Source organism: Marmota flaviventris, chromosome 5, assembly GCF_047511675.1.
Source record: "Marmota flaviventris isolate mMarFla1 chromosome 5, mMarFla1.hap1, whole genome shotgun sequence".
Lineage (NCBI taxonomy): Eukaryota > Metazoa > Chordata > Mammalia > Rodentia > Sciuridae > Marmota > Marmota flaviventris.
Window position 1 is genome coordinate 136755920 of NC_092502.1, and position 20250 is coordinate 136776169.

The window sequence follows — 20250 nt, forward strand, 5'->3', positions numbered from 1 at the left end:
TACCTTACTCGCCTTCCCCTCCTCCCTCCCTCAGTCCTTCTTTCTCCATCTTAATGATCTTGTATATTTACAGTGTTCTTTTTTTCCTGTTATGAATTTTTTTTAAATTGTTTATATCTTTAAACCTGTTTAATGGAATTATGTGTATTTATTATCAGTTTGCTTTTTCTTGTAAATTGACAAAGATAATGTGGAGATGAAACCTGATTTTTTGAAAATAGAGTACATGGATGCCTTCCTCATTGTTCTGGGCTCAACCTTATGTGTGATGGGCACTTGCATCAAACACCAAGCAAGCAGTCGCCATGGGTATAGAGGCAGGCAATTGGTCTTCTGAAGAAGGTTCTATCTGAACTTAACATTCCTTCACATAAGTAATTGTAGGCAATATAATTCAAAAAATACACTACTAATAATCACATTTTGATTACAAAAAACAGAGAAAAGAATAAAATGCTTTCAAATCATCAAACAGTGCTGGGGCTATAACTGTCCATCTAGAACTACAAAAGTATATAAATAAATAGCAAAAAAAAAAAAAAAAAACACAGTGAATTCTTACACTATCATTCATTCTGAGTAATAGTCTTCAAAGATACAAACATCACAAAAAAGCCATTGCATTTTATATTTTAATATTTTATTAGGGAAATATTTAAACCAAAACACTAACTGAAATTGGAGATATATTTAGAAGTAAATATTCAGCAAATGATGAGGAATTAGATTATCACTAGAATTTGATTTTTATGTCTCATTTTTAACAACATTAAATTCCATCTTGAAGTACAGGCTCTTTTAGAATAGAAAAAAAATTGATTTGGTCTTGGGTGTGTCCACTGAGACTCATTATCATTCTCTCTATGCACAATTAGGCATGTAGTCACACAAATTTGTACAAGAAACAAAGAAGAATAAATGTATGTATTATAAGGGCAGAAGCTAGGGGGTCTTAATATATTCTGCATTTATTTTGAGGATTTGAAGTGTTAATAGTCGACATTAAATACACAGTGATTGGAAATATTTCTCAGGTTTTAGAAGATTTTTCTATATAGCCCTTTCTGATGAAGTATTTATAATTTGTCAAATTATATTTTGTATCATAAAAATTTACCTTTAAGCTAGGGTCCTTTTATTAAGTTCTAAATAGAGAGGAGTGAATTGTTAATTATAACAGTGCATTTTCAGTAAAATATTAAACTAAATGTATAAATATAAAGATGTTTGTTAATCACAGCTCCTGTCTGAATAAAATATGCCTGAAATATTTCATTTTATTTTGAATAACAGTGAACTCATCAACATATAGTTTTAGTTCATTTGTATAGCACATTTTTAAGTGTTTCAAATAAAATTGATAGTTCCTATTTTATTTCTTCTTTTAACTCTATTTTTTTTTAATTTTTCTAAAACTTTTTTTTTTTTTTTTTTTTTTTTTATTGTTGGCTGTTCAAAACATTACATAGTTCTTGATATATCATATTTCACAATTTGATTAAGCTTCAGGATGGAAGATGAAATTAAAACCTTCCACGATAAACAAAAGTTAAAAGAATTTGCAGCTAGAAAACCATCTCTTCAAAACATCCTTGGCAAAACATTACAGGAAGAGGAAATGGAAAATAACAATGAAAACCAACAGTGGGAGGTAGGACACTAAAGGGGGGAAAATAATCAAAGTGGAAAACAAACCATGTTTAGTAACATAAATTAACATAAATAATTTTTCTAAAACTTTAAGAAAAATTTCTAAAACTTTCTGCAGAATGAACATAAATGACCATTAAAGGCCACTTACTCTGTGGGAAGCGAGGTGGATTGTCATTGACGTCTGTCAGTGTGATGTTCACTGTGGTGGTCCCAGACAAACCTCCCATCTGGCCACCCATGTCTTTGGCTTGGATGACCACCTGGTATTGTTCTCTGTTTTCTCTGTTCATATTTGGTAAAGCAGTTCTGATGATACCTTGAAGAAAATACAAATACTTTCATTATTCTAACTGGATTTTCAGTTATTATTTGATTCAGCTCACAAGTAGTATTTTAGACTAGTGAATTTTTAAAAGATATTCTTTTGATATTGATTTCTATTAATTGTAAAAATAATTCCATATAAATATTTTCTAGCAGTTCCCAGTGTATTCTAGAGTCATCTGAATCCATATGTAAAAACACCAAAACAATTACATTTCCATTAGCACATTTGATATTTTAACATTGAATTTTGTCATCTTTAATTGTGGCATCCTCAAACTTTCCTGAGTATTAATGCTTTGTTCTCATTTTCCCCTCTCTGTACTAATAAAGATCACAAAGATGGTTAAATGAACGAACACCGATTCATTATTCCTGACCTGTTTCCGGCTCCACAGAGAAATAGGGCTGCCCTTGAAGTATGCTGTAAATGACTCTGGCGCTGTTCCCGTAGGAAGGGTCATCGGCATCTGTAGCTGTGACTTGCACCACAGAAGTACCTGAAGTATCCAAACTCAGCTTAGTTCTGCACAGTACCAGAAGGAGGAGCAAAAGCACTCGTTTTCATTGAAGACTTCATTGATGTTTGTCTTTAATAATGACCCCTTAATGAAACTTTTACATATAATTTGGATGAAAATCAAATATATGTGTATGTGTGTGTGTGTATTTCATGAACTACTAAAATAAAGTTCATATTTATAAGGGCTTTATAGTAAGGTGATAAAATATAAATATTTGATTTTTATATTTATATGGTGTTACTGCAGTTCAATTTTAAGTTCAACTACATAATCTATATTTAATCAACAGTATTTTTAAATGTATGAAATAGATAATGGTGCAGTTTTTCAAATGTTACAAATATGATAATTTTTCAAATTCTCAGTTTTGATATTTAAATTTATTTTCATATAATAGATTTGTTTTTTTGTAAAGGGCATATCTAAGCACAAAGGAATAAGTCTGTTCTCTTCCTCACCCCTGCACTAATTAACTCTAAAAAATAATTAACATCTGATCTAGAATACATCTTTATGAATATATTAAATTCTAAACTTAGAAACAATCTAAGATGATCCTAATTTTCATGAACTACTAAAATCTAATAAAGTTCATGATATTTACAAGGGCTTTAGAGTTAGGTGATTGTCCCAAGCCTTTGGAATTTAGTAAGTAAACATTAAATAACAATCCAGACCAAATCTTTTGAGAATTGCAGTTTAAAACTTTACTATTTAAATTGTTACATGTAAAAAAACCAAAATCATCATAGCAGTCACATCAGTTTAAAAAATGCACATACATTTGAAAAGTGTGTATTTGTATTAAATTCAAATGTGTCTCTCTAAAAATATTATCTGAATTTCGTGGTGCATTTAATTCTTTGTCATCCTCTATCTAATTAAAAATGACAGTATTAGCATTATTCTCCTACAAATATATTTATTTTTATTTAAAGTGAAAAAGTAAAATTCACTTTTTTGAATATTACCCTTTTCATGACTTCTGTTTTATAAGTTTCAAAATTCAACCTTGTAATTCTCTACCAGCAAATGATTAATTGTGTGTTTTCAACTGGGGGTTTATTTCAATTTGAGATTCATATCAGCAGTTTTAAATATATTGTATATTTTTATATACATGTATATTTTATATATACAAATACATATATGTATGTGTTATAATAAATGAGTATCTTAATACATAGTAAGAAATAAATCAGTAATTGAATTCCATCATTTGGTATATATAGATAAGCTAAATAAACTCTTTTGGTAATTCGTAACTAATATACATAGATAAAATTCTATATTGCATTAATAGTAATATTTTTCTTGTGTGTATGTGGTACTGGAATTAAACCCAAGGCCTCGTGAATGCTAGCCAAATGGTCTTCCACTGTGCCATAAACCCCAATCTTTTTATTTATTCTGAGACAGGTTTTCAGTAAACTACCCAGGCTGGCCTCAGGATTAGAATCCTCTTGCCTCCACCTCTCCAGTGACTGGCTTTACATGTGTGAACCACTGCACCACGCAATAGTATTCTTGAAATCATTGGTCACCTATATCTGCAGGTTCTTTATTTTAGGACTCAATTTTCCTGGGTTCAAAAATATTTTTAAAAAATATATATCTACTGAATATGAGTAGGAGTTTTTCTTGTAATAGTCTCTATCCAATGTAGTATAGCTACTATTTCTATAGCATTTTCATTGCAGTAGGTATTATAAATAATCTAGAAATGATTTAAAATACATGTGTGGATGGGCATTCATTGTATGCAAATACTGTGCCATTTTATATGAGGAAATTGAGCATCCAAGAATTTCAGTATCTGTGGGCAGCCCTGAACCAGCCTTTGTGGAAAGAAAGAGATGACTATAATTATATCCTAGGACAGAATTTTACACAACTGTTATACAAATCCATGTGACAAAAATTAATATTTTCACATTTTTTTATTGAAAGTCAATTTTTAATTAATTTTTAAAAGAAGATCATATATATATATATATATATATATATATATATATATATATATGATTTACAAATTCACAAGCACTGTGAAATGCATTAATTTCTTTTTTCCTTATTTCCTAACTAAAATAATGTTAAACATGAAGTCTTGATAAGGAATATAAAAATGTTTTCAGTTAATTTATCCTAATATTTTAAGTATTTCTTGAAATTTTTCATGTTTTAAATATCTTCATAATGCTGTAAATGAACTTACCTACAACAGACATTTCAGGAACACTAGCTGTGTAAATTTCTTCTGGAAATGTTGGTTCATTGTCATTGATATCATGGATTTTTATCACAAATTCAGATTCTGGCTCCACTGGCCGCAGAGTTCTTCTGTTAATTGCTTGTGCACGTAGAGTGTAAAAGGCCTTTTCCTCCCTATCAATTCTTCTTGTGGCATGAATATCACCTGTTTTTTCATCAATAATAAAAAGAGTTCCAGCTCCATCTCCAGATAAAATATATTTGAGTGATCCATCTCCTTTATCTTGGTCTGAATGAAGCTATGGGAAATAAAAATGAGCATTTCCATGATAACGTTTAAAGGCGAATAATGCTGAAAGAATTCAAAGAAGGTCCTTCAAATCCCATCACAGAATAATGGGGTCAGTAATCTTACTTCTGGAAATGAGAGTTGAATAGGTTTGATAACACTCATTTATATGCTTTAAGCACCAGGAATAGTCTTTTATGTATCATTGAGATTTTTTTTTATAAATGGGAAAAAGTAATAAAATGAACCAAATCCCTTCTTCCCTTTACTTGGTAAATAACCATTTTCATGGGCAAATAAATCTGATTGAGACAGCAACCATCAGTCTTGATGTGTTGTTGTAAACATAGTTCTCTCAATCTTTTGCTGTATGGAAAAGTCTTTAACTCTCATATTTTGCAGGAATTTCACCTTCTACAAACTTATTGTCAGTCATTGTATTTCTATCGGTGAATTAGAAATATTTTAGGATTTGTAAGATAGACAAAGCTGAAAAACATAGTGTATACTTTAGGAAAAATATACATCATTTTTGGTTCAAACAAAAGACAGTGACTACCTCATAGATGTTTGTAGGTCTCATAGCACAAGTTCAGATAGAAATCTACATAAAACATACAATATATATGTCATAAGTCAAATTAAAAATTATTTGATCCTTATTACTGAAAAAAATAGGAAACTATAAAATAAAATATGTTCTGGCTTCTTGCCTTATCAAATCTATCTTCTTAAAATCCTTAAATGGCAAGACAATGCAGGGCAAGTCTTTTTCTTTCTTCCTTGCCTATGTCCAAAGAAAACTACACTTAATCTTTCAAAATTAATTCATTACATCAAAGAGCTTTTCATGCATCCACATGGACATCCCATTCCAGTACCATCACAGTGAGTACAAATGCAAACCCAGGAATCTGTGTGTCATGGGAAAGTTCCGTATATTCTGCCTTTCACCAGATACCCACCTATAAGATCAGCCCTCAGACATATGAATACAGGTATCAGTGAGTGAATTTGGTCTTAAGAAGACCTGGAGAAGAGATACCCATAGAACCTAAAGGAAGCCCAAGGATGTTTGAGCAGGTAGTAATGTGTCCCTCATGCATTGTGGATTATAAAAATGGATATGGATTCTAGTGAGTGTATCTCTTGCCTTCCACTGGATTTGTGTCCTTAAAGGAGGAGGTTGGCCATAGGAAGGACGAAGTTTGGCTTTGAAAACCACAAGGATTGTAAGGTTTTCTTCAGTTGTAGCACACAACCAGTAAACATTTTCATGTTAGGATTACAGTTTTATTATTTGAAACAAAATATTACAGTTCAAATTTTTATTATTTACCCTAAGAAATATTTAATAAATTGTAGATTTTTCTTAATTTCTAATATTATCACTATCAACAAAAGTAGTTTGATTTTTAATGATTATCAGTAATTTGTATTTACCTATCAACTCTTGAAAAATATTTTTATTTCTCTTATTTCAGGATTGATAACTCATTATTACAAATATAATGCAAGACAGAAAACCCAAAAGGCATATTCACTTTAGAGACAAAGATAAAGAAATTAGAGAACAAAATTTTAAATACATTTTTAGCTATTCATAAACAGTAAAGTAGGGGTGGAAAACTCAGGAAATATCTACTTTTAACTGAAAAGCCCTCAGAAGTAACATATGATTGTGTTGTCCAGGGAACCACTCTCAAAAAGTCACAAGATTGATGCTCTTTAGTAAATGAAAATGCACATAGTTGCTGGGAAACTTTTCAACTATATGCATGTACCACACAGTGGCAATTTTCCATATGGCAGATCTAGGAATTGCACATTTCTTTCTGACTGGGAATCAAAATAATTCAAGAAACGAGCATTGATAATATCAATATCCATCATTTGAACAGTTAACTTTATGGTTTGCAGTAGATAGTTCTGATTTTTTTTTATTCATTCAGTAATTTGAATGGATAAATATTTGTTTATTATCAGAAGAGTCAGGTACAACTAAAAGAAATCAAAAATTTCATTCTAGTTCAATGAAAGATTCAAACAAGGTGTGGATGGATATTCACAGGACAGCTACCAAACTAGCCTACAGGAATAATGGAGGGTTTGTTAAGTATACACACCCAAACTACCTAATAAAGAATGAGAAGACATCTGAACTGGGAAAAGTTTTTCCATTTTACAAATTTCACATCTTAGAACAGAGGATGAATATAGAACACAGATTTTGGTCAAGGATATAAAGCAAGATATGAAACTGATTAAAATCAGTTCAACTATTCTAATCAGTTAAACATACTTAAAAAGCTGCTCATATGGTGAGATATTAATTTCTATAATGCTGAATTTTAGAATATAAATCACAGCAGGATTTTTACTTTTACTTATATTATACTACAGAGAGTAAAAATTAGATTCTATAATTGGATCACATACTGTGGGAGTTTCCATTGGATTAGAAAATTGTACATGTAGCAGGGTATCAAAGAGATGAGGATTGTAAGTCAGACTGTGACATTAAAAATTTAAAAATGAAGTATGTCTACTTTCTCCAACAGAAATATAACTAAGAGAAGCAAATAGTTATAACTGTAACCGTCTCATTAATTTTCTCTATGTATTTGTGTTTTATTGTTAAGAAACTATAGACATAATAATTTTTTTGAACTATACGATATTGAAGTGATAATAATTTGTATTTAAAGAAAACTTTGCTTACAGAGGTACACAAGTAAACTCTATTATATTAGTTAAGAGTAAGAAATAAATAAACATTTTTAAAAAGAGTAAAACATGAAGCTGGATGTTGTGATAAACGGCTGTAATCCCAGCTGCCAGGGAGGTTAAGGCAGGAAGATTTGCAATTTGAGGCCACCTTTAACAACTTAGCCAGACACTGTCTCAAAATAAAAATTAAAAAGGGCTGGGGATGTAAATCACTGGAAGAGTGTCCCTGCATTAAATTTCAAGTACCGAAAAAAAAAATTAAAAAGACGGAAAGCAAAGAAATTAAAAAAAAAAAAAAAGAAACAAAGAAAAGAAAAAGAAAAACAAATATTGGGTCTGAGCATGTAGCTCAGAGGTAGAGCTTTTGGCTAGCATGTCATGTGTGAGACAATGGGTTCAAGCATCAGCACCACCTAAAAATAAATAAATAAAATAAAGGTACTGTGTCCATTTACAACTAAAAACAAACAAAAAGAAAACAAAGATTAAAATGACCTTATTTACAGTCTTGATATTAACCTATGTTTTATGATAGAAGGGTTTTTTTTTTTTAAATTGAGAAATGTATAAGTAAAAAACTAAAATTGACATCTGTTATACTAAATGAGTCAGATGAATTCCTATACTCCCAAGATTGGAGAAAATGCCTCTTCTCAAAGATGAAACCCATGAGTTGTTAAAGGCAACTCCTTGCAGGTACACTGAATGCTGATGCTTTCCTAGCAGATACAGGAAGAGACAAATGGGCAATCCTTCTCCTCTATTTTTACATATCTCCTTAGTTTCCAATCATCTTTTCTGAGCATACTCTATTCACATGTGCACTGGCATTGTTTCCTTCCGTCATTCTGTGTATGTGTGACTTCCTGTTCTACCTCATTTAGTAAGTTCAGACAATAATTAATTATTATAATTGTAACCCTCTAATTACTCTTCCCTTTTTTTATTTGGATGTCAGTCCTCAGTACTTGAATTTGTTAAACATTTAATTGAATAAGATCACTTATTTTTGTTGCAGAGAAGAGACATCAATGGAACATGTGTTAAAAAACTTACAGCACCTACTTACCGAGAAATAACTTTTATAAGAACTTGTCTTGTGCTATTTTATTATATGACACTAAGTTTTCTTTAAACAGGGAAAAAATATTAGATTATTATGACTTTAGTTTCTCAGTAACACCTGTTTTCCGGTGTGAAACATTTGTGCCACAAATCTTTAAGAAGAATTTTATGTTAATACTGACCTTTTCTTTCCTTGAGGAAAGCCTATTAAAAATTCACAACCTGCTGTGTTACTTGTAAATTCACAAGCAGATAAAGGACATGGCAAGATACATGACAACTAATGAAAATAGAACAACTGGTACCGCACTGCACATTTAAAAGTCATCTTCCTATGCCTTAACTTTATTCAGACATGTTTAATTATAGCATCATTATGTTTGTTTATATTGAGTAGTTGTAATGTTTAAAACTAAGCAATCCATTTATATTAAAGAATTATTGAAATATAAATGATTAATAAATGCCCGGTAATTTGAAATGTGGCATATTTCTGATACTTTTTATAACATTTCTAATAAAGCAGTCATTTGAGATATTTACATAAAATAAAGCTTATAAGTTAAAAGGAACTCTGGATTACCCAGTTTAGGAACTAGAGAGTCAATTGTTTATTGCATGGAAGTTAAATTAAGAGTAAACTCCAGGATGGGTTCATGTTGGAGGATCCTTGTTTCACAGTGTTTAGTCTGCTATAATCAGCACCACAGACACATAGCTGCTATACAACAGGAATTTACATTCACAGTTCTGGAGGCTGGAAAGTCCAAGAACAATGTGTCAGCAGATTCGGGGTCTGCTGACACCTCTTCAGTACCTTCTGGCTGAGCTCTCCATGGCAGAAGGAACCAGCGGTCTGCCTGAGGCTTCTTTTACAAGGGCACCGATCTTATTCCTGAAGGCTTTTCCACCTGCACATCCTAACCACCACCCAGAGGCCCATCTAATACCATCACCTTGGAGGTTAGGGATTCAAAATGTGAATTTAGGGTGAAACAAATATTCAGACCATAGCAAATATTTTACCTCTTGATAGCAGTTCATTTTTTTTTTCCTGTTCATTCATAAAATAAGGAAATACCACTAAAACAATAAAAGGATCTATCTTCAGAGTACATAGAAGTTTAACATGTTACTGAAAGAATCCATAAAGGCTTTTACCTCATTTTTCCATTTTTGGCTAGAAAAAATATTGAAAAAATTTAAAAGTGAAAATAAATACCAAGCCAGTCATGGTGGCACATGCCAGGGGTTTAAGAGGCTGTGGCAGGAGGATCACAGGTTCAAAGCCGGCTTAATCAGTTTAGAGATGCTGTAAGCAATCTGGTTAAACCCTGTATCAAAAATAAAAGGGGATGAGGATGTGGCTCAGTGATTAAGTGCCTTTGGGTTCAATTCTTGGTAGGAAAGAAAAGAAAGAAAAGAAAAGGAAAGGAAAGGAAAGGAAAGGAAAGGAGGGGGGGGTGGGTGGGGGGAGGAAGGGAGGGAGAGGGAAAAGGAAAGGAAAAGAAAAGAAAAAAAAATACTAGTACTTCCTGTAAAAGTCAGATGACTAGTTCTGAGAAACTTCTTATATTGTTTATATTGTGAGATTCTTTCTTATTCAGAATATTAAGACCATTTTAGATATTGGTAATTGTTAGTATTTGACTCCAGTCCAAAATTTGAGAAATAATTGTATAGATAAGTAGAATCACATTTGTAATGTTTATAGTACTCTGAAAGAAGAATTTTGATAAAAGAATCAAGAGAACTATAACATACATTCTCTGAATTTAACAATTTCTGTTCATTTTCATGTTCATTGTTGTAAAAATATCAGATATTGTTGAATAGTTTCTGAAGTACAATGAGCATTTTATGATTGATTTTCTTTCAAATAGCTTAGATATTTTATTGTTGTTGAAAAGAAATCTAGAATGTAGCAGATATCCTTTGCAATTCTGGGGGTATCAACATTAACATACTGCTCTTACTGGTCCACTGAATTATATCTTATGAAAAGTAAGGCATTGACTCAAATAACCAAATTCAATAAAATATACCAGAAAAGGTAGTCTAGCATCAGAAATCAGCTGAAAGCACATTAATGCCAGCAAACAAACTCTGTTCAGAAATAAATAAATAGTTAATTTTGGGGGGGAGATGGGGAAGTAAAATATGGACAGGGTGGTTGGCCTTGCGATTATGAGCCCCTGACTGGTGACCCTAATCTGGATGGTCAAGGAAGTTTGGGAGTTCTTTCTGAAGCCATTAAGAATTCTTCAAGACTCTTCAAGAAATCAGTTTTCATATCAGTGAGTGCTGTACAACTCTAGAAGGTACCACCTTTTAGAAAATCAGTTAACTAGCCAGGGATGATGGTGCATGCCTGTAATCCCAGCAACTTGGGAGGATGAGGAAGGAGTTATCACAAGTTCAAAGTCAGCCTTAGCAACTTAGGGATGCTCTAAGCAACTTAGCAAGACCTTGTCTCAAAATAAAAAAAATTAAAAGGGCTGGGATGTGGCTCAGTGTTTAAATATACCTGAGGTAAATCCCCAGTACCAAAGAAAAGAAAAGAAAGTTTAGTAAACTTACATCTTGAAGCATATCAATTAGGGTTTTTTTTTTCTAGTACATAAAAACAGTGAGACAACATCAAAAGCATTGATTTTTTTCATAGACATACTTTTACAGGCATTATCTACTTCAGAGGCCCACAATTAAAAAAGGAAAAAAAAATATTTTACATGGCAAGAACATCAGTGTCATATATAACATACAGTAGACATATTATTTCTAACTTGTAAGATTATCCTTTATAAATAGAGTTACAAAGGAAATATTTTAGAGAAAGTTTATATTATTTAAGAAGTTAGTGTCTTCCTTCTTATAGTTTTAAAAATGAGCAAATTATGCAAACTATTCCTTTGTGGTCCGAAAATACAGGTGAACATTGATACCTTACTTTCTCACAGTTTAGACAAGTCTTAACAATTGTGGATTTACAATACATATGTAAACTATGTATATATTTGAATATATATGACTTTTTTGTTGGGGGGGGGTGGTACTGGGGAATTAACCCAGAGTCATTTTACGACTGAGCTGCAAGCCCAGCCTTTTTTTTTTTTTTTTTTTTTTTTTTTGAGACAGAGCTCACTAAGTTATCCAAGGCCTTGTTAAGTTGCTGAGGCTGTCCTCAAACCTGCAATCCTCCTGTCTCAGCCTCCCAAGACACTGGGATTACAGATGTGTGTCACCATGCCTGACTTCATTTTTTATTAATTATGTGAAAAAAGATTAAAGAATAATTAGTAAAGGAAGATCATGTCAATTATATGAACTGTGAAAGCAACTGAGAATTTTTCTGTCCACCTCTTCACCAAAAAAATGTGTGATAACAGATGCTATGAAAGGAAAGTGAGGGCTAGGAATAAATACCAATGGAAGGAGTTTACTTAAATATTTCTTGAACTGAAATGTACTACACCAAATTGAAGATAATGGTGAAAATTCTGCACGTGGTATTTTATGATTTCAAGAGAATTGAAGACTTGGCTACAAAGGGTGATTTGAAGGGGTTGCTAAGCCCATAGAGGTCCTTTGTCTAGGGAGGAGAACTAGAAAGAGGAGTTTGAATGTTTATATTCATATTTTTAAAATAATTATTGAAATGAGGATTGTTTTAAGATGCAATAAATGTTATTGTATAAAAAAAACTTAATTATACGTATGTGGTATGTATGTGTGAAAAATACAAAAACAATACTGAATGCAGTATCTGATAGATGCACAGATCCTCTGAAATATAGGGCATTAGGTTAAAAAGGAAAAACTTATTCTAGGTTAACTTTCTGTGTTTTCCTTATCAAAAGAATAGAGAGATCAAGATATGAGGCTGTCATCAATAAAGCAGGCTGCTTCTCTCTGGCTGAGGCATGTGCACCTTTATCAGATAGAAAGACAAGTTCCCCAGAACTACTAGATGTCATGTGTCCATAACTTCTCCATTTATCCATTGTGCAAAATTCTTACTCAGCCTTCAAGGTCATAACTGTGATTCTATATAAATTGATTTAAAAATTATGTCTCTTTCCTTCTGCCTGAATTATAATTTTAGTATACATATGTATAAATTCTCCATATTTTATTCATAACTATGTATATAAATTATGTGTATACATATATGTATATAAATACGTGCAAAAACTTTCAAAACACATGTGACAATTTTGAAATATTATTTCTGTAAGTCATCCTGAAAGAAAACATGTATTTATTTTTAGGACAGGAACCAAGCCTTCTATTCTTTTGGACTCTTAATAATAAATACTGTATAGAGTACTCCATTACCTATTACTAGAAGGAAATGAATATTGCAGTCAAATGCCACACAAATGTTTCTTTCTTTCTTTTTTTTTTTTTTTTCAAACTATAAGGGCCCATTTTGTGTAGGGTTTTTTGGTTTGTTTGCTTTTTTGTACTGTGGCTTGAACTCCAAGGTGCTTTACCCTTGAACTACATCATCAGTCCTTTTATATTTTATTTGGAAGCAGCGTCTCACTAGGTTGCTTAGGATCTTGCTAAATGTCTGAGGCTGGCCTTGACTTTTCTCCCGCCTCAGCCTTCCATGCCACTGGGATTAGAGGTATGCACAACTACACCTAGCCCATTTTGTACTATTTCTTAAAAATCCTCAATATTTTGGATGAGTGGAAAAGTTAAAGTTAGATGATGAAAAATGGGGGTCAACAACTGCTTTACGATGAAAGTGGATCTGTACAATAAGAAAATCTTATTCTTCATATTGAAGAATATTGAGGTTATAAGTTAGACAGGAGCTCAAATCAACTATGAATATGAATCAATGGAAATATGATAGATACATGGATTACCAAGGAACATATTTAATTTTTGTAGGAATAAGAATGTAAATATAGGGCTGGGAATATAGCTCAGTTGATAGAGTGCTTGCCTCGAATGCATAAGGCCCTTGGTTCAATAGATCCCCAGAACCACCACCAAAAAAAAAAAAAAGAATGCAAATCTAGCCAGGTGTAGTGGTTCACAACTGTAGTAATTCCAGTAGCTTGCGAGGCTGAGGCAGAAAGATTCAGAGTTCGAAGCCAGCCTCAGCAAAAACAAGGTGCAAAGCAACTGAGACAAACCCTATCTCTAAACAAAATACAAAAATAGGGCTCTGGATGTTGATCAGTGATTGATTGCCCCTGAGTTCAATCCTCCGTGCCACTCCCCAACCCAAAAGGATACAAATTTAAATTTTCTCTGAAACTGTCAGGGTATCATACACATCTCTGATTTATCTTAGGAATAGCATTACTCAGATTAGTAATAGCAGGCTCACTTTCCCACTGGTGACATGTGCGATAGCCAGATAGATTAAGAAACAATCCTATTGCTATGGCCCCATCACTGTGTATACAACCAGAACTGGAACCTGAGAGGGGAAAAGTGTGCAGAGGTAACTAGCGATCAGCACCAGCTTTATATACTGGAAAACTGGCCATTCTTGCTATAGGTTTGAAGTGAAGACCTGTGGTTGACCAAAGAAGAGGGCATTTCTGGGAATTAGAGACCCAGAGCTCACATAGCATCAAAGGGCAAACACTGTTGAAGCAAGGGACTTCAAGCACATTATCATTCTTCTGCAAAAGACTTAAGATGTGTTGAATTATGAGTCTGGAGGGAGGCTTAAGGATAAGGCTGAAAGCTTCAGAAAGCAGAACACAACTGTCCATATTGCTAGAGACTAATGGCTATTAGGTTCAAAACAAAACAACATATAAAAGTAGGAAATAGGTGAGAGTGGAGAGTCCTCCAAGGAATGGTAAATTGAACTGACGATTTATATGTTTTTCTCTAAAGGCATTCAATCTCAGTGCTTCTTAAAGTTTAAAAATACAGACCTGGTCCCTTGGCAAATGTGCACTGCCAGGAAAAGAAAGCAGGAGATACATTCTTCATGCAAAGCTGACATGGCAAAACAGACAGCCGATCTACTTTTGGAGAATTTGTCAATCATTGATGACAATGAGAGAGAGAGAGAGAGAAATTGGTTCATGCAATTGTGGGGACAGGCAATTCTGAGATCTGTAAGGAAGGATGGAATTTTTAAAATTCTAGTAAGACTTGATGTTGAAATCTCAAGCCAGAAACCCATAGGACAGGGTAGCAAGATGAAAACTCAAGCTGCATTTCTGTTAGAATCTTGAGAAGTCTTCTTTCAGATTCTTCTGTCTTTGATTTTAAGCCCTTTAACCAATTGGATGAGTCCTAGACACATTGTGGAGGTTAATCTATATATGTAATGTTTACTGATTAAAATTGTTAATCCTATTTAAAAATATCTTCACAACAATAGTAAGACAAATATTTGACCACACAATTGGGCACCCTATCTTTATCAAGATGGCACATAAAATTAATGATCACAGGTGATGAGCAAATAATTTGAGAAAAACCTTCCCAGTAATAGTACTAACCCTTCTCCTAAAACAAGTGCATCATTTCCATCCTCTGAACAAATCATGGCTCTCCAATTCAGTTAACTGTGATTATCAAGCTACTCATTCAAACCAAAAACCTAGGGCTGGGGACATAGACCCGTTGGTAGAGTGCTTGTCTCACATGCACAAAGCCTTAGGTTCCATCCCAGCATCGTCCGCCCGCCCCCCCCCCCAAAAAAAAAAAAGTCTAAGCAAAGTGAAATCCCAGGAGTCACTGACTCTTCCCCCTTGCTCTACCCTCTTATTCCATAAGCAAAACCCTTCTGGCTTCAAGATATATCTTCAGTTGCTTCTCATAATCTGTACTGTTGCTATTTGAATCCCAGCCTCCATAGTTTGCCACTGAAGCTCTCGAAGCTGGTCACTCCACTTCTATTTTTGTCCTTCCAGGATTACTCTCTACCTCCTAGCCAAAGAGATCATCTTTCAGTGTAAAACAGTGCATGCCACTACTCTGCTCAAAATCCATCAGTGGATTCCTAGCATATTTAGAGCATTATCTAAAGCCCATAGCTTAATTTATAATTAATTATAAGTAACTTATAATTATTTATAATTAATTCATAATGATGTAGCCTCTGCCTGTCACTTTGACTTCATACTCCTTTCAACCAACTATACTCAAACTGGTCTGTTTCTTGAATATACCCTTGCTATTTTTATGAATGAGATCACCCCTTCCCTTATTTTTTTGTACACTATTCAATTTTCCTCTGTTGTGCATTTATATCTTTCTTCCCTCTCTGTTCTTCTTGATCTGCTTGACATATTCTCAATTTTAAGGGTTTCTTTATACATTCGGATTTAACAATTTATAGTATGTCATCAGAAATGACTTCTTCAAGTTTGAGATTTTTATTTTAACATTGATAATAGTTTCCTTTGTCCTAGGGAAATGTTTAATTTTAATATAGTCAAATTTATCAATCATTCATTATATGATTATTATTCTCTGTATCTCTTTAAAGAAATATTTTCCTAACTCAAAATCATATATATTGAGCCATATAATTCTCTCTTTTAATATTTTATAAGTGTTCCTTTTGACATTGGATTCACTTTTACCATCTGAATGTGTGTGTGATGTATGCCTATGATGCTATACATATCACAAAGACCTATTTGTGTTTCTAATCAGCATTCAAAAAAGATTTTTCTTAAGCCATTAATTCTTAACTGTAATTAGATCATCAATGTATTTTTGTCTGTTTTAGATCCTTCCATTTTGCTCCATTTGTCCATTGGCACTGCTGTGGCTTGAATGTGTCTCCCCTTACCACTCCAATAAGCATTTGGTGAGAGCTGAATCACCAGTGCAGCAGTCTTGGCATATGAGGACTAATGAGGGAAGGTTAGGCCATTAGAGCTCTGCCTTAATGAGAAAGTTAATGCTGTTGTTACAAGAGTGGCTTCCTTATCATGGAAATAGGTTTAAATAAAATGACAAGTTTGGTCCTCTCTCTTGCTTTCTCATCCTCTCATCTTCCACTATGAGATAATGCAGCAAAATTGTTCTTGTCCAATGCCAACTCTTTGTCACTGACCTTGACATTCTCCAGATACGTGAGAAATGTTTTTTTTTTTTTTCCTTATTCAGTTTCTGGTATTTTGATAAAGCAGCACAAAACAAACTAAATTATGACAGGCATGATTATTTCATTAAAAACACTCTCAATTTGTTGTAATAATTATTGATATCTGTTCAAATAAATAACAATTCCTATCTATTTTTTTAAAAATGTCTTGGCATTCTTGGTTTATACCATATAGATTTTTAAATTAGTATGTAACATTCTGTTATAATAGCAAAACAATTACTATAGAATAACAGAATTATTGCTTACAATTACCTCAACCACAGGCTTATCTATAACTGCCTATGTTTTTGCCTAGACAGTGAGGTCAACCAGGTTCCATCTTTTTCAAGACACATCCCCCAGAGTCTGCTGATATGATCCAAAAGGGAATTTGTGAGATTCAAACTGTGTTTATCTCTGTCACCCTGTGATAGTTCTTCACCAGTGCCCTGTGTCTTCCAACTCCAGTATGTTATACCCTTATTTATTTTTTTTCATTTCGATGTGATAAATACTGAGTATATGTACACTTATTCTCTTGGGCAGAAAGAGAAGCCTGGATATTGTTTTTCTTGAATGGACAACTTCTTTATCTTCATTTTCACATTACAGTAAAAAAAAATAAGCTATAGTTACCAGGCCCATAGGCGCATGCCTGTACTCCCAGTGGCTCAGGAGGCTGAGATGGAAAGATAGCAAGTTCAAAGCCAGCCTCAACAAAAGCAAGGCACTAAGCAACTGAGTGAGAACCTGTCTCAAAACAAAATACAAAATAGGGCTGGGATGTGGTTCAGTGGTTGAGTGCCCCTGAGATCAATCCCCTGTACCAAAAAAAAAAAAAAAAAAGTTATACTCATTCTGACTTCTGATCTTTTGTATAAAACTCATGGGTTTATTTCCTTCTAAAAGTTTGAAGAAATTTTTGTTTATCCAGATTTCCTAAAGTTTATAGTAGTAAAACTGCAACACACTCACCAAGTCCTTTCAGTCAGCAGCCTCATACCATTCAGTTCTGGGACATTCTAATAAAATTTTTTATTAGTGCCCCTCTCCTCCATTTTAACATTCAACATTTTTGGACATCCTATTTATTCAGACATCAATCCTCATCATTTTTCCTTTAATTCCATTATCCCTTAGCTTCTATTTTTTTCTTTGTCTTCATGTTTTATTCCCTTGTCTGTGTTTCTTACATTTCTCTCCAAGTCATATATTGAGAATTTTATTTCCAAAGGCATATTCTTCATCTATGATACTTCACTTTTAATTACATATATGTAATGCACAGTATTTTCCATAGGGGTATCCAACAATCTTTCCACCTTATATCCTCTTTTAATAACTTATCACTCCCTAATCAAGAGAAAGAATTTTATATCCTTTCTATGGTTTCCATATCAAAAACACAATTCCTCTCCCCCTGAATCTCTTGTAATGAACAGAATATACCTAAGAGGATGCTTCAAGACTTCTCATGCTGGTGAGAAAAGATGGAGAACCTTTTGCCTTGTGAACTGGATTTCTTGCACTATTGCACTGAGCAGTTATTATGTGATCTTTTGAGTTGCTCTGATGTCAGCATGCTATGAGGAGCACCAACTAGCTCTTACTGAATCCATATAAGGACAGGGAGCAAAAGCAAGAATGAAGGGGAGAAAAAGAAAAAGAGATACCCAGTTATCTGTCAGATACTCCAGCTGTTAGGCCACTCATGGAGTGCAACTTCATGAAAAACTCAGGTTGAATCCTCCAGTCAAGTTCTTACTGTTGTCCTGAATCATAGGCATCATGATAGCTACTTAAATTACTATTGTTGTGCTAAATCATTAAATTTAGTGGGGTTAGTCAACAAATATATATAGTACTTACATTGAATATTTTCATACATGTGGAATTGACCTTTTAAATTTTTTTTGCATATTCTCTAATTCCTTCAAATTATTTTTCTCCCCATTTGTTTCCTTTCTTTGATTTTTTGGAATGGTTTTTCTTTAAAAATTTTGGTTGATAGTTTCACTAAGGTAAACAAAGCAATATTCAAAATTTTATCTTATAAAATTTTAGAAATTATTCCAACTTATTCTTTTCTTTCTTCTCATTTTTGCGTACTGAGTATATTACTTCTTTTTTAAAGTATTACACCTTTTTTAAACGTTCTATTGTTGTTTATTTTTTAAAGATTAGGTTCAACAGTAGGTAGTCACACTTAATATATCACCTCCAGGGAAATAGATGATTTACTATTTTGTTTATGTCATTAGTAGATTTGGAAAGCTGGGGAGATAGAGATGCAAATTCAATCAATACAATTGATTACTGTGGAGAAAGTAAATCCAATAAATATTGAGTTCAAATTAAAGGTGAAAATAATGCCACTTCAACCTCAGCATTCTTCTGTAGTACTCTCATCACAGTACACTTCTGCTGAAGTGATGGGGGTAGCTAGCATGGTGGCCCTGTATTAATTCCCAATAAATTCTTCATAATTTTTTGTCTGGTATCATATGTTCCTTGTGCTTCTAATGTATACTTATATTATTTTATTCTTTTGTAAATAAGAAAGAAAGAGTTAAGAGTAATTAGGCAACCGTGTTAAAACATACCCTTTTGAGAAAAAATAGTGCAATTGTTCTAAGTTAAATTGAATTGTAGTCTATAATTGCTCAAAAAATAATTGTGATTTGATTTACAGTAATAAATAATATATAACTGTATGTTCATTTTTATATTTCACTGTTGCAACTCCAAAATCAATAAAATATAGTTATTTTACATATTAGTCCCAAAAGGCCTTTTTATAAGAATTAATTAAATCAACATTATAGTCTAAGTTCCATCCTTGCTGAAAAATTCATTACATGTCCTTTTACCACTAATGATCAGACAAAATTTTTGATTGAACTAACCATTATATGTAATTACTTGGAAGTTTTTGTAAAAAATTTAGTGACTAGAAAATTACAAGAATTAATACAATTTAATTAAATATTTAATATAACTATTAAAAATTAGCCCATGTCTTTATTCCTGCCATTATGTAATAAAGAAAAATTAATTGAGCATAATTTATTTATAACACTGTGGTAACTCTTACATATTCACTTAGACACTAGAGTTGTTCAGAAATATTTTTTACATATACTACCAATCAATTGAAATGATTCAAACCAAATAATTAAATTATGTTCTGAAGATTATTTTCATACTCTTTATTTAAAAAATAATGAGAAAATGAATTTGGAGATATTCTTCTTTTCAAGATTTCCTAAACAATATCACTTCATCTTCCTAAATTCTATGAAAGATAGCTTTCAATTGTTATACCATATTCTGCAACTTTGATCAAAGGTAAAAAGATTATTAAA

The 20250-nt window shown here is 32.5% G+C and overlaps 1 protein-coding gene across 3 annotated transcripts in view; it reads right to left on the reverse strand.

The window, feature by feature from the left end:
* Positions 1–20250, reverse strand: part of LOC114093468 (cadherin-10) — a 103930-nt gene that overhangs the window by 46893 nt on the left and 36787 nt on the right. For all 3 annotated transcript variants that reach the window (XM_027936254.2, XM_027936253.2, XM_027936252.2), the window contains exons 2-4: positions 4717–5011; positions 2358–2477; positions 1802–1969 (exon numbers count right to left, since the gene is read on the reverse strand). In XM_027936254.2, the coding sequence (XP_027792055.1) occupies positions 1802–1969; positions 2358–2477; positions 4717–5011 (583 nt within the window). The remainder of the gene's footprint in view (positions 1–1801; positions 1970–2357; positions 2478–4716; positions 5012–20250) is intronic.